The sequence below is a fragment of the Mixophyes fleayi genome, chromosome 7 (genome assembly GCF_038048845.1).
Source record: "Mixophyes fleayi isolate aMixFle1 chromosome 7, aMixFle1.hap1, whole genome shotgun sequence".
Classification (NCBI taxonomy): Eukaryota; Metazoa; Chordata; class Amphibia; order Anura; family Limnodynastidae; genus Mixophyes; species Mixophyes fleayi.
The window spans coordinates 127,692,980-127,718,871 of NC_134408.1; the positions used below are offsets into that span (position 1 = coordinate 127,692,980).

At 39.8% G+C, this 25,892-nt stretch overlaps 1 protein-coding gene across 3 annotated transcripts in view; it reads left to right on the forward strand.

The window, feature by feature from the left end:
- Positions 1 to 371: 371 nt before the first annotated feature.
- The window catches only part of STK39 (serine/threonine kinase 39), a 271,753-nt gene continuing 246,232 nt past the window's right edge, over positions 372 to 25,892 (forward strand). Inside the window, exon 1 of one of the 3 annotated variants that reach the window (XM_075180714.1) lies at positions 372 to 641. In XM_075180714.1, coding sequence (XP_075036815.1) covers positions 539 to 641 — 103 coding nt within the window. In that variant the 5' untranslated portion in view covers positions 372 to 538. The remainder of the gene's footprint in view (positions 642 to 25,892) is intronic. The other 2 variants (XM_075180715.1, XM_075180713.1) reach the window with 2 other exon arrangements.

A 25,892-nucleotide genomic window follows, 5' to 3' on the forward strand; every position in this document is an offset into this window, starting at 1 on the left:
GTAATGCCCTGTATGATTTATTTTTGATAGCTGCGATATAACTTCAGGAACTAGATGACAAACTCTGACATAATAGGAAGTAGGTTAAGCAGCAAAAATAATCAAAAGTGCAGCATAGTTCCGAGAAGGTAAAAGGATGGTGATTAACAAAAGTCGACAATGTACAAACAAATCCCAGTTAATTGCTCTGAACTCGGTCCCTGTTTTCACACAAGGACTATTTATGGCTTCACCCTCGGAGATTTTGCAGCAGAGGTGCTGATGTCTCCAGCTTGGGACCAGGCACAGATGCCAGCCTCCCCTGATACCAGCTGTGCCCCTATCTAAGATATAAAGTGTGCGGCTCAGGAAGAAGCACCACCTCTTTTCCTGTCATACAGGAGGAAGCGCTGACAGCACCTCCCTCTGCCTCCCCTCCTCTCCACAGTCCTGTGCCTGGCTGTCAGTGAGTCAGGGAAGCCGGCGAGGTGCCCACTGGAAGTGTCAGTTCGCAGCTGAAGTGCCCACAAGCAGCATCACCCTCCTCCTCATCATCACCATGATGGCAGAGCAGACTGAGTCCCCGGTGCACAGCCAGCCCCCAGCACAGCCCATCGGGTGGCCAATCTGCAGGGACAGCTACGAACTCCAGGAGGTTATTGGTCAGTCCCTTTAAATATCTTATCTCTTCCTCTTCTGTCTCTGGGTATCAGTCACTCAGGTAGCTGGGCTTTGGGCCTACCGGCATCCTCCAGCCCCCACCTCCCTGGGCTGCTGCAGCCTTATACTCTGCAGTGATGCTGCACATTGCAGAACCTTCATTTCCTCTTATTTTTATCAACAAAACCTACCGGAGATAGAAGTTGGTGTGGGTTGCATCACCTTGCAATATGCAGTCACTGCGTGTCCCTTTAAGATCACACCTACTACACCCAATTCTGTCTTAGTTCCCCTGTGCAATAATATCAGAGTCCCGGATCTAGCTTCTTGTAGTATCCTGATCCTTGTTATGCCTCTGAAAGTGCATGGGCGACATTTATCCAGATAATATGTCCCTCAAGGACGGATGCTTGGTCACAGTGACTGTTACTGGGCTGTCTTGGTCTTTGCAGCATCATGTGGTGTTTTACAACTTATGTATTTTTTTTTATGTGCTGAGTCTGAGGCATGAAGCATTGATAAAGGAAACCTCAGATCCAGCCCTGAGTCACAGAAGACTAATCGACTTTCTGCTGACAGGCTCCTATCTATAAGTTAATCCTGTGACAGCCACAGAGAAAGGCTTTATTTTTTCTATATTATTTATTTATCTTTAATGCCAACTCAGGTACTATATTGTTAATCTTCTATGTGTGTTGCACACTGTATACATCCTTCTATTTACCTGTTACATCACTCTAAGGGCTAGATTTACTAAGCTGCGGGTTTGAAAAAGTGGGGATGTTGCCTATAGCAACCAATCAGATTCTAGCTTTCATTTATTTAGTACATTCTACAAAATGACAGCTAGAATCTGATTGGTTGCTATAGGCAACATCCCCACTTTTTCAAACCAGCACCTTAGTAAATCTAGCCCTAAGTCTCATGGATTCCTGCAGCCCATGGCCCATATAGTGACAAATTATGATGGATAAGCCATTGGCTAGGTTGTTCCTTCAGTTTGATGTTGTAAATTACAATTTGTCCACTCAAAATATTATTTTAGGTATACTTTTTCTGCAGGCTGATAGTAAATATAACTTTATTTCCTGTCTTAAAGGACCTGCAGATCCTAGCAAAATAAAGTGTTCAATTAACATTTTTGCATTACATGTTGCTACCATTTATTTGAAATATTGCTGTTTCTGTTCCTGGGTTAAATCCCTGAAGACTTGTAGGCCAGATACACAGCAGTCTATATTTAGCTAGCTAGCGATCATAATGTATATACTATAGTAATAATAGATACAGTTTTACTTGGGATACCGCTGTAGACTGCTTATATAATGGGAGATTTGTGCATTTTTCGTTAATAAGTCAAAGCTAGGTAGCAAGGCTTTTTAATATCTTTTATTCTCTTACTTCCAGTAAGAGCTGTCTGCAGTACTACCTTTACAGATCAGCTTATCATAATTGCATTTTATGTTTCAATCATCCTGTATAGATTAATTCACCAATTAAGTGTGTACCTTGCTTATCAATCCTGCTCTTTGCATATAGTTCAAGAAAGCATTTATATCATACATTCTAAACTTACTCTAAGCTGATACTAAATATATATATTTATTTTGATATTGTTATTACAAATAGTTTTTGTAGAGTAAAAACAACACCTGAATGACCGTTCATTTTTATAGCGCAATGATAAAAATAAAACACTACACATTTCATGAGTAATCCTTCAAGCCTAATGATGTGTTTGATTGAAGAGCCGTGTCTAAATATAGTAATACATCATAGAAATCATATATAATATACTTTATTTAGCAGTTTTGTATTTACTTAAATTATGATGAAGAATGTTCATATTGCTCAAAACAACCAACAAAATAGCATTATAGTTCTGTGGGTTACCCATGCAAATATTTTAGATTGTAAGCTTTGGGGACCAGACCTTTTTTTTCTTTAGAGTATCAAGTATACTGAAATGATACATTATTTTAAACTGTTCTATGTTTCTCTGAATTTATACAGAGATACAGAATACATTGTTTACTAAGTCAATAATTAAGACGATGATCAATGGGTTGCATGTTGATAGTGAGTTTAATGAATGCAATTCTTCTGAAATTAGCAATATTGTATATATGTGCAATAAATATCAAGGATGTAATAGCCAAAAACTCCCAAACTTTTTTTTTACTAATGTGTAATTCATCAGTGACCCCAATAATTATTGGCATATGTGGGTATATTTTTGGTTGCACTGTGGCTTAGTGGTTAGCACTTCTGCCTCACAGCATTGGGGTCCTGAGTTCAATATATTTGTAAACTCAACAACGAGGGCGCAGGACAGGTGTGAGATCTAAAAGTTCTAAATATGCAAAGATGTTTTATAATGTGATATTTCTGGTCAGTTAACTTAGCGATCATATATTATACCTTGTACCTACTGAACTACAATACTCTTCCAGGTCACAGGTCACAGCCAAAATAGTCTCCTCTATAGTCTGATCATACACAGCTATCTCAGAACAAGTACTTAGCTTGTATCCCATCAAACGTTGCTTAACATCAACTTTCTTTGAGTCTAGCAATTGTCTCATATTAGCTGTTACATTGAAACATAGCCATTGGGATGGAACTAGTAGTGGAATTTCTAGAACCCTTTGGGTCCTCAGACATTGGAAGACAGCATGTCAAAATAATGATATATTAAATACATTGTCATTCTTTGTCACTTTGTCTAAGGATAGGGGTAAACTACCTGTGTCTCTGCCCTACAATGAGGCAAATGCTTCAGTCAGAGGTTTATGGGAATTGCAAAATATAAGGAATTCATTTAAGAAATACAAATATATTTGCGCAAAAGCTTAAATTAGGGGTTACAACCTTCCTAGTAGACTCAGTAATAATTCACATGTCTATGTTTGTCTTTTATACTGCTATCTGCTTGTATAAAAAATGTTTGTAGTACTTTGTGAAATATATGATAAGAGTAGCATTTTACTTACTGCCTCAGACTATAGAATGATATTGTTACTGTTGAACTTCAAACTTCAAATTCGTGCTAGACGACTCTTGGAGAGGATCCTCCTTGTCTTAAAAAAATATTTTTGGCATGGCAAGGACATCACTAAAGCAGACTTTTCACTTCTATATGCTAACCCCATCGCCTACTAATGAGGGGCCTGATTCATTAAGGATCTTAAATGAAGAGGATTCTTATTTCAGTCTCCTGGACAAAACCATGTTACAATGCAAGGGGTGCAAATTAGTTTTCTGTTTTGCACATAAGTTAAATACTGCCTGTTTTTTCATGTAGCACACAAATATCAACTTTAAATTTCAGTGTACAAATAAGCTATCAAGTATTTGTGTGCTTCATGAAAAAACAGTCAGTGTTTAACTTATGTGCAAAACAGAACACTCATGTGCACCCCTTGCAATGTAACATGGTTTTGTCCAGGAGACTGAAATAAGAATCCTCTTCATTTAAGATCCTTAAAGATCTGTGTCTCTCCCTGATATATCAGATACATTTTCCCAGTCTCATACTAAGTAAGACAGAAACGACAGCACTGTGAGTGTTCAGGAGCATATAAAAGATATAGGAAGTAGAGATCAGGGCACTTTCTGAAGGTGGAGGGAGAAGTGTCATAAGGTGCAGGATCCAAGGAACAGCTTCCAAGCAGATGTGACTAATACAGTAAAATGATTAAAAAACTACATTAAAGAGGACCTGTGACGTTGGAAGTGAATTGTACATTACAGTACACTATCTATTGCAGTCATATATCTTTGGCCCCTAGCAGACATTCCCTGAGTAAGTGGCTGTTGTCTATCATTAGACTTGAATATTAAGGTGGAGCGTGTAAATCATCATCAACGTTTAATTGTAAGCGACAGACAACTCCGCAGTGCCTGGCAGTCAGAAGGACAAATCATACAAAATACAAATCATACATCAAACCAGAACAAGTACATACAAGGTTGACAAAAGAGGTGCAAATGTGAGACATAGGGAAGAGAGTCCTACTTGTAAGAGCTTATAGTACAGAGCAGTGATAGGCTACCTGACACACTTCAGGTTCCTCAGTTCTGTATCCTTCAAAATGGCCGCACATGACACTTAGGGGTATATTTACTAAACTGCGGGTTTGAAAATGTGGAGAAGTTGCCTATAGCAACCAATCAGATGCTAGCTGTCATTTTGTAGAATGTACTAAATAAATGACAGCTAGAATCTGATTGGTTGCTATAAGCAACATCTCCACTTTTTCAAACCTGTGATTTAGTAAATCCACCCCTTAATCTCAGTATTACGTTAAAATAATGCATTTAATCAGAACATCTATCTGTGATCACATATCAGCAGACATTTTACTCAAGTGTAAGATATAACAAACAAACCTGAGCATAAAAAAGGTAAGGAGCTGGGGACCGTAGGTGAAGGCTCAGAGGGCCACATGTGGCCCTAGTGCCACTTTTTGCCCATCGCTGGTCTAGAGGGATAACTATGATATAAATTTAATATGTAACTGTGCTATTATATTACTACTTGTGTAATGGGTCCTCTTAAAGATTTTTAGTAACCACAAAAAGTCCAATAAATAAAATGGCCCAGGTGGTTGTTTTGTGATGTCAGTTGTACTTATTGCCATCATCATTATTATTGCTTTTGTTATATAGCCCCACTATACAATGCAGGGCTTTCCAGAGAAAAGAGAACCATTCATATCAGTTCCTGCCTCATCGGAGCTTACAGTCTAAGGGGGAGATTCAAGCAATTGTGGGACTTTTGCTCATCCTCAATATATACTATAAATATATATATATATATATATATATATATATATATATATATATATATATATATATATAATTAATCCCCTTGCTTCCTCTCACCCGATGCTGGGAATTCAAACAATAGCAGCTAGTAAAATGTGTATATAGTCTCTAGAGAGCTTAGATTGTGAGCTGTAATGAGCAGTGAGCTCTTCCTTCGTGTCCTCCTTCTTTCACCAAACATGCCACCAGTGGCTCTATGTCCTACACCTCCTCCCTGGGTTCTTAGCCTCTGGTCTCCATGCATCCTTGATTTCCTAATATCCATTAGTGTCCTATTTTCTGCACCCTCTCTCCCAGACACAGGCTTAACTAGCGCTGACTTGCTCCCTATACTGCCCCCAGACATCTCCATACTCCCTCCGAGTTCACAACTCATTTCTGATGTAACGCGAACCTCTGCCCTACATTGTACTCACTGGTTTTGTTTCTGTTATACTTTGCTGTATATCATAGTGTAATGTGTGATAACTGTGAAATACAATGACCCTTTTTTTAAACCTTAAAATGGAGAATGCCACTCTTCATAATTGAATATTACTATTCCCAATTTGAGGAGTTCATTAAGCATCCCACAAACTGATTCTGAAGTGATGAGCTACAACCTCTCTCTCGCTCTCTCTCTCGCTCTCTCTCTCTCTCTCGCTCTCTCTCTCTTGCTCTCTCTCTTCCTCTCTCCCTCTCTCTTTCGCTCTCTCTCTTCCTCTCTCTCTCTCCCTCTCTCTCTCTCTTTCTTACTCTTTCTCTCTCCCACACCCTTTCCCCAAATTTACTGCATAACTGCTTGAACTTACTTACAACTAAGCAAACAAAATCTTTATTCCAATGTTTTGGATCCCAAGAGGGATCAGGGATAAGTCTTACGTAATCTTTATCTTAGCTTCTTCTCTAACGTAATTTCCCTCTCCTTAGTCATCTTTCATCACTACAATACCAAGCACTGGCTGATAGAAAAAGCAATAGATATTTATAGTGAAAATAATTATTCAGTATACATCAATGAAAGTCTAAACATTTGCAGTAAGCAGTGGACAACTATTGGTCCTGTGAGTACATATGTAGCACCAGCTGCATATTTACAATGAAAGGTCATGACGGCCCGGAGTCTAGAGGTAGCTACTAATAATGGAATGGTGCTTGTATCTTGCTGCAGATAATCATACTCATGACAAATTCCTGTCTGTACAGTGCAGAGCTGATTAATAGTAGCACTTAAATAGTCCACAAAAAACTCTCAGTGCCACCCTCATCGGTGAAAACCAGAGTGGCCCAGGGGGCAATCTGCCCCTTCTACCCTTACCAACCCTCTCCTGATAATGTGTACAGTAAGCATACCTCCCAACATTTATTTAGACAATATCAAGTCAAAAGAAGCCAATCCCTTACCACTGTAACTCACCGCCAAAGACATGCCAATCCGTCCAACCACGCCATGTTCCTGTGAGTCCACACTCACCTCCCAGTAATCCCCAACCCTTTACGGGTCTGTGAATTGGGCCTAGTTAGCCATTTTGTAAAAATATTTCTATGGCAAGTTACTGTCATGGTTTGTGTTAGTAATTGTACATAGCTTTGTGTCACCACCAAATCTCTAAGCCATCTATAAAGTCAGTAACAATAAAATTCTAGGGCCCATTACTGATTCCAGTGATGAATCTCCAATAGAACAGTCTGAATAGGTTCCATTTATAACCCCTCTTTATCTTCTATCCTTCAAACAATACTCTACCCATGTACATATGTTCCCCCTAGACCTAGTCCTCTCAGCTTATGCACCAAGTGAAACGGTATTGTGTGCTTTAATAAAATCCAAATATATTGCCTCAATTGTACTTGATCCAGTTTGAAACTTCCTCATAAAAACTAATCGTATTTGTTAGGCCTTAACGATCCTTTATGCTGACACTGCCTTATCAAATAATTTTGTATAAAGTATTTTGGGACCACAACCCTCAAAATCCCTTAAAATAAACAGCAATGACAGAAGTCAGTCTCACAGGCCTGTCATCTCCTGGTTCTGATTTTGTTTCCTTTTTAAAGATTGTTACCACCTCTGCTTTCTGATAGTCTTGTAGCACTGACCCAGTCATGGGGGAGTCCATAGATACAAGAAATTAGGGTCAGTCAGTTACTGAACTTATTATAGTTAGCACACATGGGAGGTACATTATCTTTCTTAGGGGCATACTTAAGAAATGGGAAAAGCCTTAAACCCACCGAAAGCTGGAGATTTTGTCAGAATCAAGGCTTCTCCCTATTAACAAAGCCCCAGGGCCAGTGAAGGCTATCACTGGGTACCTATTTACCAAGGACAGGATGTCAGTAGCAGATGCTGGGGACAAGAAAAAAAATCTGTATTATTCAAATAATTTTTTCCCCATAAGTTAAAGATATAAAAATAATTATATATATATATATATATATATATATATATATATATATATATATATATATATATATAGATACACATATATATGGAAGCACATCCAAGCTTTCAGTTCCACTGTGTATGTGTGAACCAGCAATGATGACATGCAGGCTCCCTGCCAGTGCAAACTTTTCATCTTAACTTTGGCAAAAGAAGATTTTCTATTACTTCAGTAAGCAACAACAGGAAATTTTCCATCATCAGCATTTATTTATATAGCACCAGCATATTCCGTAACGCTTTACAATTAGGAACATACAATCACTGGGTCTTAATATAGTCCCCTTAACCTTATTTAGGCATAACTCAGTGTTGGCTAACCTGTGACACTCCAAGTGTTTTGAAACTACAAGTCCCAGCATGCTTTGCCAATATATAGCAGCTTATTGCTGGAAGGGTATGCTGGGACTTGTAGTTTCACCTGGAATATCACAGGTTAGCCAACACTGGCGTAACTGAACCTCCTTCTGCGTTAAAACTGTAACATTTAATGATGCAGATATGCTCTTGCTATTTCTTGCAATTTGCCATTCTTTTTGAATACAGACAGAAAAGAAAGCACATTCAAAAGTTCAAAAATATGTTTAACTTTTTTTTTTTACTGCTTATAATTTAGGGTGCCAATAATATAAGTTTTATTTGTTCCTGTTCATGTTCTTGAAAAAACATTTTGGTATTAGACTCAGTGGGTCTGATTCATTAAGGAAAGTAAGGCAAAAAAATGAGTATGTTTTCTCCTAGACAAAACCATGTTACAATGCATGGGTTGCAAATTAGTTTATTATTTAGTTAAATACTGGCTGTTTTTCTATGATGTAACACACAAATACTTCATAGCTTATTTGTATACTGAAATTTAAAGTTGATCTAGGACATGCCCTACTCCAAATATAAATCTGCTGTCACATTTTAAATTTACATGCCCCTCCAAAGCAACATGGTTTTGCCAAGATGCAAAGTTACTCATTTTTTGCTTTCCTTTCCTTAATGAATCAGGCCCAATGTCATTTGTTTTTCAGCCTCTGTTTTTGTTAACCTGATTTCCTTTTTACATATTTTGCTACATTCCTTGTATTTTCATAATACATTTCCAGTTCCTTCTAGTTTTAGCAATTTAAATGCTGTATTTTTTCTGCCACATAATCTCTAATGTGTAACGTATTTACTCGCATTTATTGACTTTTATTAAGAAAAGTTGTTGAATACATGCGGTATGTATATCCAACAATAATTATATAATACATATTTTCAGAAAACAGCCATCCTCATATCCGTGCATATAAATCGTCAGAATGTTCACCCTTTTTTATAGAGTGGAATATTGGGGCAATGGAAATGACACATTTTAAGCACTCGTACAACATGAACTCTCTGTGAGCGAACTGTGTCAAACTATTTGCTTTCTCACCTTCAAGTTAAACACTGTAAATCTTTATTTAACAAATAATTCTCCCTCATTTTTAATGATAGCTACAAACGCTCTAAGAAAGACCAGTCAGCTGCAATAGGTCGCTGCATACATGACGTAACCCACAATAGGTAGCTGCATACATGACGTAACCCGCAATAGGTAGCTGCATACATGACGTAACCCACAATAGGTAGTTGCATACATGACGTAACCCGCAATAGGTAGCTGCATACATGACGTAACCCGCAATAGGTAGCTGCATACATGACGTAACCCACAATAGGTAGCGGCATACATGATATAACCCACAATAGGTAGCTGCATACATGATGTAACCCGCAATAGGTAGCTGCATACATGACGTAACCCGCAATAGGTAGCTGCATACATGATGTAACCCGCAATAGGTAGCTGCATACATGACGTAACTCGCAATAGGTAGCTGCATACATGACGTAACCCGCAATAGGTAGCTGCATACATGACGTAACCCGCAATAGGTAGCTGCATACATGACGTAACTCGCAATAGGTAGCTGTATACATGATGTAACCCGCAATAGGTATTTGAATACATGATGTAACCCGCAATAGGTAGCTGCATACATGATGTAACCCGCAATAGGTAGCTGCATACATGATATAACCCACAATAGGTAGCTGCATACATGACGTAACCCACAATAGGTAGCTGCATACATGACGTAACCCGCAATAGGTAGCGGCATACATGACGTAACCCACAATAGGTAGCTGCATACATGATGTAACCCGCAATAGGTAGCTGCATACATGATATAACCCACAATAGGTAGCTGCATACATGACGTAACCCACAATAGGTAGCTGCATACATGACGTAACCCACAATAGGTAGCTGCATACATGACATAACCCACAATAGGTAGCTGCATACATGACGTAACCCACAATAGGTAGCTGCATACATGATATAACCCGCAATAGGTAGCGGCATACATGACGTAACCCACAATAGGTAGCTGCATACATGATGTAACCCACAATAGGTATTTGCATACATGACGTAACCCACAATAGGTAGCTGCATATATGACGTAACCCGCAATAGGTAGCGGCATACATGAAATAACCTGCAATAGGTAGCTGCATACATGACATAACGCACAATAGGTAGCTGCATACATGACGTAACCCACAATAGGTAGCTGCATACATGATGTAACCCACAATAGGTATTTGCATACATGACGTAACCCACAATAGGTAGCTGCATACATGAAATAACCCGCAATAGGTAGCTGCATATATGACGTAACCCGCAATAGGTATTTGCATACATGACGTAACCCACAATAGGTAGCTGCATACATGATGTAACCCACAATAGGTATTTGCATACATGACGTAACCCACAATAGGTAGCTGCATACATGAAATAACCCACAATAGGTAGCTGCATACATGAAATAACCTGCAATAGGTAGCGGCATACATGACGTAACCTGCAATAGGTAGCTGCATACATGATGTAACCCGCAATAGGTAGCGGCATACATGACGTAACCCACAATAGGTAGCTGCATACATGACGTAACCCGCAATAGGTAGCTGCATACATGATGTAACCCACAATAGGTAGCTGCATACATGATGTAACCCACAATAGGTAGCTGCATACATGACGTAACCCACAATAGGTAGCTGCATACATGACGTAACCCACAATAGGTAGCTGCATACATGACGTAACCCACAATAGGTAGCTGCATACATGACGTAACCCACAATAGGTAGCTGCATACATGACGTAACCCACAATAGGTAGCTGCATACATGACGTAACCCACAATAGGTAGCTGCATACATGATGTAACCCACAATAGGTAGCTGCATACATGACATAACCCACAATAGGTAGCTGCATACATGATGTAACCCACAATAGGTAGCTGCATACATGACGTAACCCACAATAGGTAGCTGCATACATGACGTAACCCACAATAGGTAGCTGCATACATGACGTAACCCACAATAGGTAGCTGCATACATGACGTAACCCACAATAGGTAGCTGCATACATGACGTAACCCACAATAGGTAGCTGCATACATGACGTAACCCACAATAGGTAGCTGCATACATGACGTAACCCACAATAGGTAACTGCATACATGAAATAACCCACAATAGGTAGCTGCATACATGACGTAACCCGCAATAGGTAGCTGCATACATGACATAACCCACAATAGGTAGCTGCATACATGACGTAACCCACAATAGGTAGCTGCATACATGACGTAACCCACAATAGGTCGCTGCATACATGACGTAACCCACAATAGGTAGTTGCATACATGACGTAACCCACAATAGGTAGCTGCATACATGACGTAACCCGCAATAGGTAGCTGCATACATGACGTAACCCACAATAGGTAGCTGCATACATGATGTAACCCGCAATAGGTAGCTGCATACATGACGTAACCCGCAATAGGTAGCTGCATACATGACGTAACCCACAATAGGTATTTGCATACATGACGTAACCCACAATAGGTAGTTGCATACATGACGTAACCCACAATAGGTAGCTGCATACATGACGTAACCCGCAATAGGTAGCTGCATACATGACGTAACCCGCAATAGGTAGCTGCATACATGACGTAACCCACAATAGGTAGCTGCATACATGATATAACCTGCAATAGGTAGCTGCATACATGACGTAACCCGCAATAGGTAGCTGCATACATGAAATAACCCGCAATAGGTAGCTGCATACATGACGTAACCCACAATAGGTAGTTGCATACATGACGTAACCCACAATAGGTAGCTGCATACATGACGTAACCCACAATAGGTAGTTGCATACATGATTTAACCCACAGTGGGTGGCTACATATAATTCTTACATTCATGGGAGCGGTAGTTCATGGATGAGAGACATGTACATGACAGCGAAATGTTTAATGGAAAAGTACAGCACTGAATACCACTGGGTCAATTTTAAAAATAAAACCTCTACCCTATATCTATCCATTGGTTAGATACACTCACTAGCACTAGTGGGGGAAGTCACTAGCATGGGGGGAAGTCAATTAGCCGCAGTGTGTCTCTGGAACATCTGTGAGACACTCTGCAGCGGAGTTTTTGACAAAAAATTCTACTGTAATTGCCGGCATTGTGAGCGGCACGATGTCCGCACTCCACATCACCGGCAGCTAAATTCCCCCATTATGTATTAAAATGGTGTTGCTCTCACCTATCTGTTATTGCAGCTTTCACAATCTGGTACTGGATTCTTGTCTGGATCCTGGAATGCTGGGACCTGTTTGGAAAATGTATAGGTACATGAATGTGGAAAATAATTAGTGAACACAGTTCACAGCACAGATCACGCAGTATATAATTATATAACAAGCAAAATATGTGTGATAAAAATAATCATAGATATCTATATGTTTGGAATAATGAAACACAAGTGCAACTGTATAAGAGAAATGGCTGCCTCTAGGGGCTCTACAACCCCATACAAAGATAAATACACAATAAAAATTAATAGGCGCTCAAAAACCCTTAAACATAAACTGAATAATGATGAGATAAAATTACATAAAATTTTAAACTCCAAACTAATTTATTCATACAGTAACATGGGGGAGATTCAATTGCCGACGATGTGGCACACGGACATTGCGATGTGCACATTGCCGGCAATTACAGCAGGAATCTCCACCATAAATAAAAAAATAAATAAAAAAACATATATACATATATATATATATATATATATATATATATAAATATATATATATATATATATATATATATATACATATATATATCTATATATATATATTAATGTTTTTTAGCACCTCTTAATTTTTAGCCCCTCCAGACACAGCCTAAGTCCTCCCCCAGATACAACATAAGAGCCCCCTGACACAGCATACCTACCGAAGCTGTGCTGTGTTAGAGATGGAGCTCCTCCTCTTTGTTCTGCTGGCTGCTGGGACAGTGCGTGATGTCACACTGTCCGGGGACTGGGAGCTGCTGACAGCTGTCAGCGCGCTTCCTCCCCCATAGCCCCCCCCCCCCCAATTTTTTTTTATAAATTGCGGGTGCGAGCCAGCCACTGGGAAACTTTTTTTTTAAAGAATAATTTTAAACAAATTACCAGACTGCGGGGCCTGGGCCCCTCAGACAGGCCGGGCCCCGGTAATTTGTACTCGCCCCACCCCCCTCTCGCCACCCCTGGGTATAAACAATCCTCTGACCCCCCCCCCTCATGGATAGTTAATCTGACTTCATCTGGTTTGTGCTACTGATGTTAATATAAAGTATTAAACAAAAGATGATTAAAAAATTCTAAAAAGTTTTTAAAATTGACAAGTCGTTAATCCCCTTGAATTTGAAAGTACCTATTTCTATCATCCAAACTGTTTCCCTGCATTTTCGTTTTGTTTGTAAATCTCCATCTTTCATCTATAAGTGTTCTAATGAGATTGCGCTTAAATGACTACTATTACCATTTCCACTACAATGTTTAGCGATAGAGTATTTTAATCTCTTTTTGTTTTGTTGCTACTTTATGGTCTACTAAGCGTTCCTTAAACTTACCACTAGTTAAATGTTAGAAATAGTATCACAAGAACATAGGAGGACATATGTCACTGACGTAGGTTTGCGATTCACGTGATTCTTTAAAGTATATTTATTAGTTTGAGGATGAATGCAATACTTTGTTGTGCTCCTATTGGAGCAATGAATGCACTAGCCACATTTAAAGTAAAGGGATATTCATATAGAAGGTATTTTATTGTATTTTTCTGTGCTTATAACCAACTGCACAATAAAATTCCTCTTTGTCTGCATGTTAGATAAATTTTTTACTTTCCTGTTCTTATTATCTTTTATTTATTCTTTAGAAGTTAAAGCAGCAACCCCATGAAAAAATCAAGTGTGTTTTTTTTAACATAAATCATTGTGGTTGCATTGTGGCTGGCTATAAAAAGAATGTTGGTATTTGCCAATTTTTTTCTTCAGACTGCAGTCTGAAGACACATGGCAACCACAGTCACATGTCACATGATGTGATATGAGCAGAACACCCCTCTGAGCTCTGTCTGCACTGTGTCACCTCCCCTCCCCTCATCACATGACGTGCTGTGAGTCTGCTGTGAGCCTGTGTTTGACTGTGTCTGGCAGCCATTTTTGTTTGGCAAACAGATATTTTGAAATCGAGATAATGGTTTGTAGGAGGATTGCTAAGAAAAATGATGCATGCTTTAAAAAGTTGCTTAACTTGCAAAGAAAAAAGAATACATTTTCTATGTGGAATGACAGTTTAAAATAGTTATTGAAAATGGGTATTTCAAATGCAAAACATATGCATTATCATGCATGTCTGCTGGCAAGGTATTGGGCGTAACTTGCACTTATGTATCAGGTCAACAGCTACTTATACTTAGACAATATTTTAGAATATTAGCAAGTACATTATGAGTAAGGTGGGAACAGTCAGAAATTAGATCCACCTAATTTCAGTTGGCACCAAATTAAATTCAGAAAATATAATGGTTTATTTCAGTCTTATTGTTCCCTAGAAGGAAAATAATTTAATTGAGATATTTACTAGTGGGAATAGCACTTGATTTTGGCTAAGATACTTGAACTGAAGGCCACCAAAGGATAACATTTACTTAGTGGTTGTTTCAGATCCCCCTTCCTTCAGCATGCCAGTATTAAAGTTATTTTATCGTTTACCAATAATCATTGTCTATGCGATTTGTGTGGTTCCAACTCACAAAGCGATTTATTAGCAAAAGCAAAAGAATAACAATTAAATAAATAAGTACAGGCGATACATGTGCAGCGCTCCTCTGGATCCAACTTACAGTCATTCAAGGGTGGTGGTCAGCTCTCCGATCAGATGCATACTAATCTTCCCGTCGAAAGCTAGTTCAAACTGGTTTATTTACATTATACACATAATACCATTCTGATCATTAATTTCCTATATTCCATAACTAGCATACACAAGGTGCAATCTTATAGCTGATGGAACCGGATAACTAAGGATAAATAGGGGATTAGAATGACACCAAACATGATATGTTTCATGTAACCTGAACCTTAGATCTCACTAAAGTGCATATAACATTATAATATCTAACTATAAACTCAATAACATCTGTTCATAAACGACTGTGGGTTGGAACTATTATAAAAATGAACTATGTACAACTGAAAGTGTAAGTGTATGCGTGTGTTATTTATTGTGCGACTGCGTCATGACACGTGGCAATCGAACGGTAAAACATTATTAATCAATATACTTTCTTTCATCCAATTATTCAACTTTGACACCAGAGACTAACCACACATTGCTATAGTATACCGGATTTTTAGTGAGTTATTTTTGTTACTTAGCGGTATGTTTAGATTCAATCATATCAATGCTATGTTTATTGACATAAAATACACACTCCTGTAGATAATATCTGTATAGTATAGTGTATAGTGAGTTCTCATGCCATCCTTATAATTGGTGAGTTCTCATGTCATCACAAGTGTTTATTAGAAAACTGTGTGTATTATCATGAGCATCATCATCACCATTTAATTATATAGCGCCACTGATTCCGACACCGTTTTCAAGGGATGGGCAGCACGGTGGCTTAAGTGGTTAGTACTTCTGCATGTTTGCGTCTGTTTCTTCCGGATGCTCCGGTTTCCTCCCACACTCCAAAAACATACTGATAAGTTAATTGGCTGCTAACAAATTGACCCTAGTCTATGTGTGTGTATTAAGGAATTTAGACTGTAAGCCCCAATGGGGCAGGGACTGATGTGAGTGAGTTCTCTGTACAGCGCTGCAGAATTAGTGGCGCTATATAAATAAATGATGATGATGACGATGATGAAGGCATCATTGCATACTTGCCAACTTTGGAGATCTTCCATCTGGGAGATCTCCAAAGCAGCTGCATCCTGGGGGCGTGGCCACGCGGATTGCATCATCCTGACCAACCACGCCCCCTGTCAAAGTATACCAATGTTGGCCAATTAGAGCATGGGGCGGGGCCAAAATGCAGCGATTAACCCCACCCACTTCACCAATGAAGCGGGAGTTGCTCTGCTTTCACAAAAATTTGTGAGTCTCCTGGACATTCCGAGAGAGTCGGCAACTATACATCATTGGTGCATTGTGTTGAGCACCTGTGTGTTTAACGCCTAAGACGTTTTATGTTTTTTTTATGTTCAAAATCGCCCCTGGTATTCTTGGAGCCGTTATCTATGTACAGGTAGAGTATTTTATACATTTTACTCCCATGAAGTTGCAGCATTGGTAAATTGGCAGCTTTCCCAAGTATTGTTTATGATGAAGTCAGTCTGTTTTATGAGTGTCCTTGCCGCTTTTTGCTTTATTCATTAGTTTTTGTTTTCCAAACAAGTATCGTACCGCTTATTGTTATTATTTGACCACGACTTATCACTGCTTATTGTTGTGTAGTGTTTTTTACACAGCCTAGCACATACAACAATATAGAAGCTTTCACTCATGTAAATGAAAGCAAATTTGAAGATATTTGTTCCAAATAACTCAACGCTGATAAGTTTTAATAAACATGCATAAAAAAATGAAGTAAAAAGCCCTACTTTATATGCAAGGTTTGTTATTCCTTTAAAAGAACACTAAACTCCACTTTTTTCTGTGCTTAATTGTGCCTACCACAAAGAATGTTCGTTTTGTGTTACCCCTCTGTGCATGCTGTGATCAAACGCAAGGGGTTGTGTCGTCCACTTGTTTTACCTGTTATTATAACTGAGGGATGAATTTAAAAGCTGAAATTTGTTTTCATAACTATTTTCTACCTCTCTAAAGGGTTAAGGAACAGGCAGGGGATTTGGGTATACCCATGGGTAGTGTCACTAGGGGAGGGCTTATTGGAAGGCTATAAAAATCTGTGGATTGGTAGCTTCTGCCTCTTGGATCCAGGAAAAGTTGTCCTCCCTGCCTCCCGATTTTACTGGATCTGAAGTAATAGTAGTCGGGTCCTGAATGCCTGTAGGGGCACCTCCCCTTTTTGTTTGTCTTTGCCCATGAAGGTGGTTTTACATTTGGACATAAACCCGTACAAGTTTTGAGATGGCTTGTATACTGGACTGGGCATGGTTTTTGGATATTGCGGATGGTTGGTGTTGGTGTTGTTTTTTTTCTTGCAAAACACAGTCTGTGGCCGAGGTTGGTGGGGTGAACATTACTTTTCCTTTGAAGAGTCGAGTTTTGGAGCGAGTACCGCCCTTCGGCGCAGGCTTGTGGGTGCCTCCTTCAGTCCAAAGAGGGGGTGGATTCTGGAATGCCTGGGATAAATTATCCTGATTTAATAATAAGGATAAAGGTGCGTCCAGGTAAAATTGTGGCCAGGTTTATGGATGTCCAGAGAGTAGATGGCCTGCGATTGGACATCAAGATTAGGTGACCTGCGATTGGACATCAGTATTGGTTTGGGCCTTTGCCTATCTGCCTACAGTGTTCTCCCCCACCATGCAGTGTGTAAGCCGTTAATAAACTGTGTGTAGGATAAGAGAAAGGGGTAGAAGTAATGACACCTGGTTATCACCTGGTGAGCATTTTATGTAATATTTTCTGACTTGTATAGACCTGGCTATGCCCCAATGATGTTACACATATTCCTTGCAATTAGGCAATGCCTTCAAGCTGTTGTATTGTTAAGGGATTATTACACTTTAATTAACATCCTATAGCAAAACTATTTTATACAGTAATTCCTCTACATTATTCAAATGCAATGGGATAATAATACAAAAAAAATAAGAGTAGTGGTATGTTTCAATACTTACCTACAATCTTCTACTTTTCTTGACCCACCCTAATCCTTTGGGAGGCAAAAAAGCCCATAAAAGCCCATAGAAGCAAAACGAAGGCGCTCTCGTCACGTCAGAACGAGAAACAGCTTCTGATTGGCCGCCCGGCCATTAAGTAGGCAGACTTACTGGACATGAGCTCATTTGTAATAGGAGATTCCCGTGGAGCAGTTTGTTTCAGTACTATGGGCTGATTCATTAAGGATCTTAACTTGAGAAACTTCTTATTTCAGTCTCCTGGACAAAACCATGTTACAATGCAAGGGGTGCAAATTAGTATTTTATTTTGCACATAAGTTAAATACTGACTGTTTTTTCATGTAGCACACAAACTTCAACTTTGAATTTCAGTGTACAAATAATCTATCAAGTATTTGTGTGCTACATGTAAAAACAGTCAGTATTTAACTTATGTGCAAATACTAATTTGCACCCCATGCATTGTAACATGTTTTGTCCAGGAGACTGAAATAAGACGTTTCTCAAGTTAAGATCCTTAATGAATCAGGCCCTATGTGTTGTTTTTTACCTAAGGAATACAGGAAATTAAGAAAAGAAGAAGATTGTAGGTTCAAACATACCACTACACTACAGAAAATATTATTATATATATTCAAGGGGGCACTTTTAGTTTTATTAATATCTAACGGAAATAATTTAGTTAAAATTATATGTAAGGAGCACTATATGTTATTATCTATCCGGGGGCACTATATGAAAGTTGTGCTTCCTAAAATGGAGATTTTTCCATTGGTTTTCTATGACTTTACCTTTTCATAGATCTGCAGTTTTCAAACCATCGATTTTCTAAAACCGCTGTTTGATACAGCCAGTTTAAATCACTTTGACAAGTTGATAGAACTGGGACCAGACCAATTATCTTTATCTGCATTATATATGGAAATAAGGGCAAATTAGATCTGAAAATAACACATACTTACCTACTCTTCCGGAATTTCTGTGAGGCTCCCGAATTTCGAGGCATCCTCCCGGACTCCCAGAAGAGTAGGCGACCTCTGGGACTCTTGTGGAGGCGTGGCTTAATGATGCAATTGCGCCTTTAAGCCACGCCACGCTACCTGTCCTCCGGTATCTCTGACCTACAAAAGGACTGCACATCACCATTAATCTCAGTAATAAGTTAAGTAATACATTTGATCAAAGAAATAGCCTCCTATCTGTAATAAGACATTGTGTTACAAACTATAATAAACAAATGTGATAATAAAGAAGGAAGTAGCCAGGGGCCACAGGAGAAGGCTCAGAGGGCCCTGATCTAGAAAAAAAATGTATTGTAAATAAGGTTTTGCGATAGACTCACTTTAAAGTAATTCATAGAGCTATTTATACATTCCTTTATTTTTGTTTATGTCTGTGGGACAGCCAATCCATTTATAGATTTTGGGGCCAGGTACGGGCATATATTAATGTGATTCAGAAGTTGAATTTGACAGCCATATGCTGTTGTTGTTCAGCTATCATGCCCCGGAGCATAATGAAAGCCAGGGTACAAAGTGGCTGCTACTCTTTCTTCATCTGATGCACGTAGACGTAGTTTAAATAAATAGTTCTCAAGAGTCACCTAAAATACAAAATAGAATATAAAGCTGTTTTGTGGAAGCTCTTGTATATTAAGTTAATGCAGCATGGCAGACAGAGGCACTCACTAAGCAGTTCCTTAAGAAATGGAAGGTTTTTATTTTTCATACAATTTCCAGAAGATGAGTTGATGTAACTAATGACCAATTGTAAGCACACAAGTAAGTATCTAGCGGAGCATCTAAAAGGAGTTTTGGGTAGATTAGTGATTATAGGTAAAGCAGCATTTGTCTTCAGTTACTACAGCCTGCCACGGAGAAGTGGATGCTTTCTATTCTTCATTTTGTTCTTTGTTTTTGTTGTAAGTTGTGATTTGCCCTGGTGTGTTTTATGCTTCATGCTATAGCAAATCTTAGGAGTTGTGCTTTGTACTAACAGGTCAAGGGACTGTCTTCTCTCTCCATACCTCCCAACATTGGGGGGGTAGGCGGCCTCGGAATAGGGGGTGTGACTGTGTCTTGGCCATGTCATGATGGTGCGTAGCTACATCACAGCTTTTGAAGCACTGGGATGCCTTGTTCTCCTCTCCCCTCCTCTCCAAACACCTTCATAGCTGTGCTCTGCCATGCCAATGGGACTGTCTTGTCTAAATCGGGATGGTTGGGAGGTCTGTGTCTCCAATTTGTTTAGATTTAAAAAAAAAAGCAAATAAAACAATATCTATATATAAAAATATATAAAAAGGAGAGTGAGAACCACTTTAAGGGCTAGATTTACTAAGCTGCGGGTTTGAAAAAGTGGGGATGTTGCCTATAGCAACCAATCAGATTCTAGCTTTCATTTATTTAGTACCTTCTACAAAATGATAGCTAGAATCTGATTGGTTGCTATAGGCAACATCCCCACTTTTTCAAACCCGCAGCTTAGTAAATCTAGTCCTAAGTCTTTAATTCGACCAGAGTAACTATCAGTAATGTTGCATGTGTAATGATCTTTCGTACAAACCTTGATCTGATGCAGCTTCACCAGTGCAGTCGGATGATGACCGAATACACGGTGAGAAGCGCCCAACTGCGTTTATTATCCCCCCGTTCGACACCTAATGGTTCCCTATAATATGTAGATGGGATCAAGGTCTTTTATACACGTATCCTCCTCGATTTGCAGCCAATTATGTCTAGAACAGGGTAATTAGCCATCCAAATATCAGTGTCTTTTACTCCTACAATGTTTTCTTAGGCTCTGTAAAAAAACATTGTAGGAGTCCATGGAACACTTTGAAAACACATTTAAAATTCATCAATGAAACGCGCCCAAAGCGCGCATTCATTTTCACATGTTTTACCATTTTCAAACCACATGCGTGTGAAGGAGTTCTCGGCAGCGCCTGCGGTTTGACAGGTGACATTGAACAACAGTACATTTCCGTTACGTCACCCTCTGGTAGCGGACTAGCTTTCCTTAAGTGCCAGCAACAGCAATCAGCGGCTGTTGGCTATGTGTCAGCACCAGTGCGTTGCGTTGCCTCCTTCTGTCACTGCCACATTTTCTTTCTAACCACCATTGTGACTGCTTAGCCCAGACCTAACAAATAGAGGGGATATCATAAGAAAACAATAAATATATTTAAAACTATGCCATACATACACACTTATAGATGAACAAACAACCAACAAATTCATCATTGATTCATACTGAACACTGTTTTCTGAGCTATATTTAGCTGCTATTGATGTTGTATATGAGATTACAGTTTGTCTCATTTCTGTGGGCAAAATAACAAGGGGAAGTGGTGGTATAGATAAATGTGATGTTCAGGCTGAAGGTGTTAGTCGTGTTTCTCTGCTATTTCATATGTGTGCATGATCATTTCCTCATCACAGTCACTGCACGCTTTCCTGATCTAGAAACTGCTGTGTCTCCTAAAGCTAGCTCTATATGCAATGGCTTGGAAGTAGCTGTACATTGCAATGACTTGGAAGTAGCTCTACATTGCAATGGCTTGGAAGTAGCTGTACATTGCAATGGCTTGGAAGTAGCTGTACATTGCAATGGCTTGGAAGTAGCTGTACATTGCAATGGCTTGGAAGTAGCTGTACATTGCAATGGCTTGGAAGTAGCCGTACATTGCAATGACTTGGAAGTAGCTGTACATTGCAATGGCTTGGAAGTAGCTGTACATTGCAATGGCTTGGAAGTAGCTGTACATTGCAATGGCTTGGAAGTAGCCGTACATTGCAATGACTTGGAAGTAGCTGTACATTGCAATGGCTTGGAAGTAGTTGTACATTGCAATGGCTTGGAAGTAGCTGTACATTGCAATGGCTTGGAAGCAGCTGTACATTGCAGTGGCTTGGAAGTAGCTGTACATTGTAATGGCTTGGAAGTAGCTGTACATTGCAATGGCTTGGAAGTAGCTGTACATTGCAATGGCTTGGAAGTAGCTGTACATTGCAATGGCTTGGAAGTAGCTGTACATTGCAATGGCTTGGAAGTAGCCGTACATTGCAATGACTTGGAAGTAGCTGTACATTGCAATGGCTTGGAAGTAGTTGTACATTGCAATGGCTTGGAAGTAGCTGTACATTGCAATGGCTTGGAAGCAGCTGTACATTGCAATGGCTTGGAAGTAGCTGTACATTGCAATGGCTTGGAAGTAGCTGTATATTGCAATGGCTTGGAAGTAGCTGTACATTGCAATGGCTTGGAAGTAGCAGTACATTGCAATGGCTTGGAAGCAGCTGTACATTGCAATGGCTTGGAAGTAGCTGTACATTGCAATGGCTTGGAAGTAGCTCTACATTGCAATGGCTTGGAAGCAGCTCTACATTGCAATGGCTTGGAAGTAGCTGTACATTGCAATGGCTTGGAAGTAGCTCTACATTGCAATGGCTTGGAAGTAGCCGTACATTGCAATGGCTTGGAAGTAGCCGTACATTGCAATGGCTTGGAAGTAGCTGTACATTGCAATGGCTTGGAAGTAGCTGTACATTGCAATGGCTTGGAAGCAGCTGTACATTACAATGGCTTGGAAGCAGCCGTACATTGCAATGGCTTGGAAGTAGCCGTACATTGCAATGGCTTGGAAGTAGCCGTACATTGCAATGGCTTGGAAGTAGCTGTACATTGCAATGGCTTGGAAGCAGCTGTACATTGCAATGGCTTGGAAGCAGCTCTACATTGCAATGGCTTGGAAGCAGCTGTACATTGCAATGGCTTGGAAGTAGCTGTACATTGCAATGGCTTGGAAGTAGCTGTACATTGCAATGGCTTGGAAGTAGCTGTACATTGCAATGGCTTGGAAGTAGCTGTACATTACAATGGCTTGGAAGTAGCTGTACATTGCAATGGCTTGGAAGTAGCTGTACATTGCAATGGCTTGGAAGTAGCTGTACATTGCAATGGCTTGGAAGTAGCTGTACATTGCAATGGCTTGGAAGTAGCTGTACATTGCAATGGCTTGGAAGTAGCTGTACATTACAATGGCTTGGAAGTAGCTGTACATTGCAATGGCTTGGAAGTAGCTGTACATTACAATGGCTTGGACGTAGCTGTACATTGCAATGGCTTGGAAGTAGCTGTACATTGCAATGGCTTGGAAGTAGCTGTACATTGCAATGGCTTGGAAGTAGCTGTACATTGCAATGGCTTGGAAGTAGCTGTACATTGCAATGGCTTGGAAGTAGCTGTACATTGCAATGGCTTGGAAGTAGCTGTACGTTGCAATGGCTTGGAAGTAGCTGTACATTGCAATGGCTTGGAAGTAGCTGTACATTGCAATGACTTGGAAGCAGCTGTACATTGCAATGGCTTGGAAGTAGCTGTACATTGCAATGGCTTGGAAGTAGCTGTACATTGCAATGGCTTGGAAGCAGCTGTACATTGCAATGGCTTGGAAGTAGCTGTACATTGCAATGACTTGGAAGTAGCTGTACATTGCAATGGCTTGGAAGTAGCTGTACATTGCAATGGCTTGGAAGTAGCTGTACATTGCAATGGCTTGGAAGCAGTTGTACGTTGCAATGGTTTGGAAGTAGCTGTACGTTGCAATGGCTTGGAAGCAGCTGTACATTGCAATGGCTTGGAAGCAGCTGTACATTGCAATGGTTTGGAAGCAGCTGTACATTGCAATGGCTTGGAAGTAGCTGTACATTGCAATGGCTTGGAAGTAGCTGTACATTGCAATGGCTTGGAAGTAGCTGTACATTGCAATGGCTTGGAAGTAGCTGTACATTGCAATGGCTTGGAAGTAGCTGTACATTGCAATGGCTTGGAAGCAGCTCTACATTGCAATGGTTTGGAAGCAGCTGTACATTGCAATGGTTTGGAAGTAGCTGTACATTGCAATGGCTTGGAAGCAGCTCTACATTGCAATGGTTTGGAAGCAGCTGTACATTGCAATGGCTTGGAAGTAGCTGTACATTGCAATGACTTGGAAGTAGCTGTACATTGCAATGGCTTGGAAGTAGCTGTACATTGCAATGGCTTGGAAGTAGCTGTACATTGCAATGGCTTGGAAGTAGCTGTACATTGCAATGGCTTGGAAGTTGCTGTACATTGCAATGGCTTGGAAGTAGCTGTACATTGCAATGGCTTGGAAGCAGCTCTACATTGCAATCGTTTGGAAGTAGCTGTACATTGCAATGGCTTGGAAGTAGCTCTACATTGCAATGGCTTGGAAGTAGCTGTACATTGCAATGGCTTGGAAGTAGCTGTACATTGCAATGGCTTGGAAGTTGCTGTACATTGCAATGGCTTGGAAGTAGCTGTACATTGCAATGGCTTGGAAGCAGCTGTACATTGCAATGGCTTGGAAGCAGCTGTACATTGCAATGGCTTGGAAGTAGCTGTACATTGCAATGGCTTGGAAGCAGCTGTACATTGCAATGGCTTGGAAGTAGCTGTACATTGCAATGGCTTGGAAGTAGCTCTACATTGCAATGGCTTGGAAGTAGCTGTACATTGCAATGGCTTGGAAGCAGCTCTACATTGCAATGGTTTGGAAGCAGCTGTACATTGCAATGGCTTGGAAGTAGCTGTACATTGCAATGGCTTGGAAGTAGCTGTACATTGCAATGGCTTGGAAGTAGCTGTACATTGCAATGGCTTGGAAGTAGCTGTACATTGCAATGGCTTGGAAGTAGCTGTACATTGCAATGGCTTGGAAGCAGCTGTACATTGCAATGGCTTGGAAGTAGCTGTACATTGCAATGGCTTGGAAGCAGCTGTACATTGCAATGGCTTGGAAGTAGCTGTACATTGCAATGGCTTGGAAGTAGCTGTACATTGCAATGGCTTGGAAGTAGCTGTACATTGCAATGGCTTGGAAGCAGCTGTACATTGCAATGGCTTGGAAGTAGCTGTACATTGCAATGGCTTGGAAGTAGCTGTACATTGCAATGGCTTGGAAGCAGCTGTACATTGCAATGGCTTGGAAGTAGCTGTACATTGCAATGGCTTGGAAGTAGCTGTACATTGCAATGGCTTGGAAGGCCAATTTGGTTGCCTGAAATAAATTGCTGGATTTATTGTCCAAAATCATAGCTCTGAAGTTGTTTGAGACCGGTAGGATATCCAGTCAGCTGACAACGACTATATGTCAGTATGGTTGTTCATTGGCTGATCATACTAGCTGAGTTCCATTTGTGTTGAAAGCTGAATTGCCAGATCTACCTTTTGTCACAGTCTAGGTGCTTGTGTCTCATTATAAAAAATGACACTATCTTGTCAGCGTTCAAATGGATCATTGCCATCTGTTGGTAGAGGACAGGCATGCCCATAAATATCAAACATAAACTGAATAATGATGAATGAGAAGTTAATGTGCCTCCTAGTAGACAAGATGAGTGACTTCCGCATGGTTTGAGATACCCGAGTTTAACCATCTAGCCATAAAAGGCAAAAGTAACTAATATGCTTTAAGCCTTTTATTGGGACATTCACCTTGAATAGATGCCGTCTTTCAATAATAAGCTTAGATAGATCAAGTGACCCTTTTCACCTCTACCATTCCTTTTCTCTTTGTTATTATAGAATATTGTTAGGTTATTTTTTTTTACCTCACGTTTAATGTTAAAAGACAGCACTTTTTTGTTTATTATTTGTATTTTGTTGAAAAAAGTTAACAAAAAGGATTGAGGAGTATTACATGTGTTGTGGT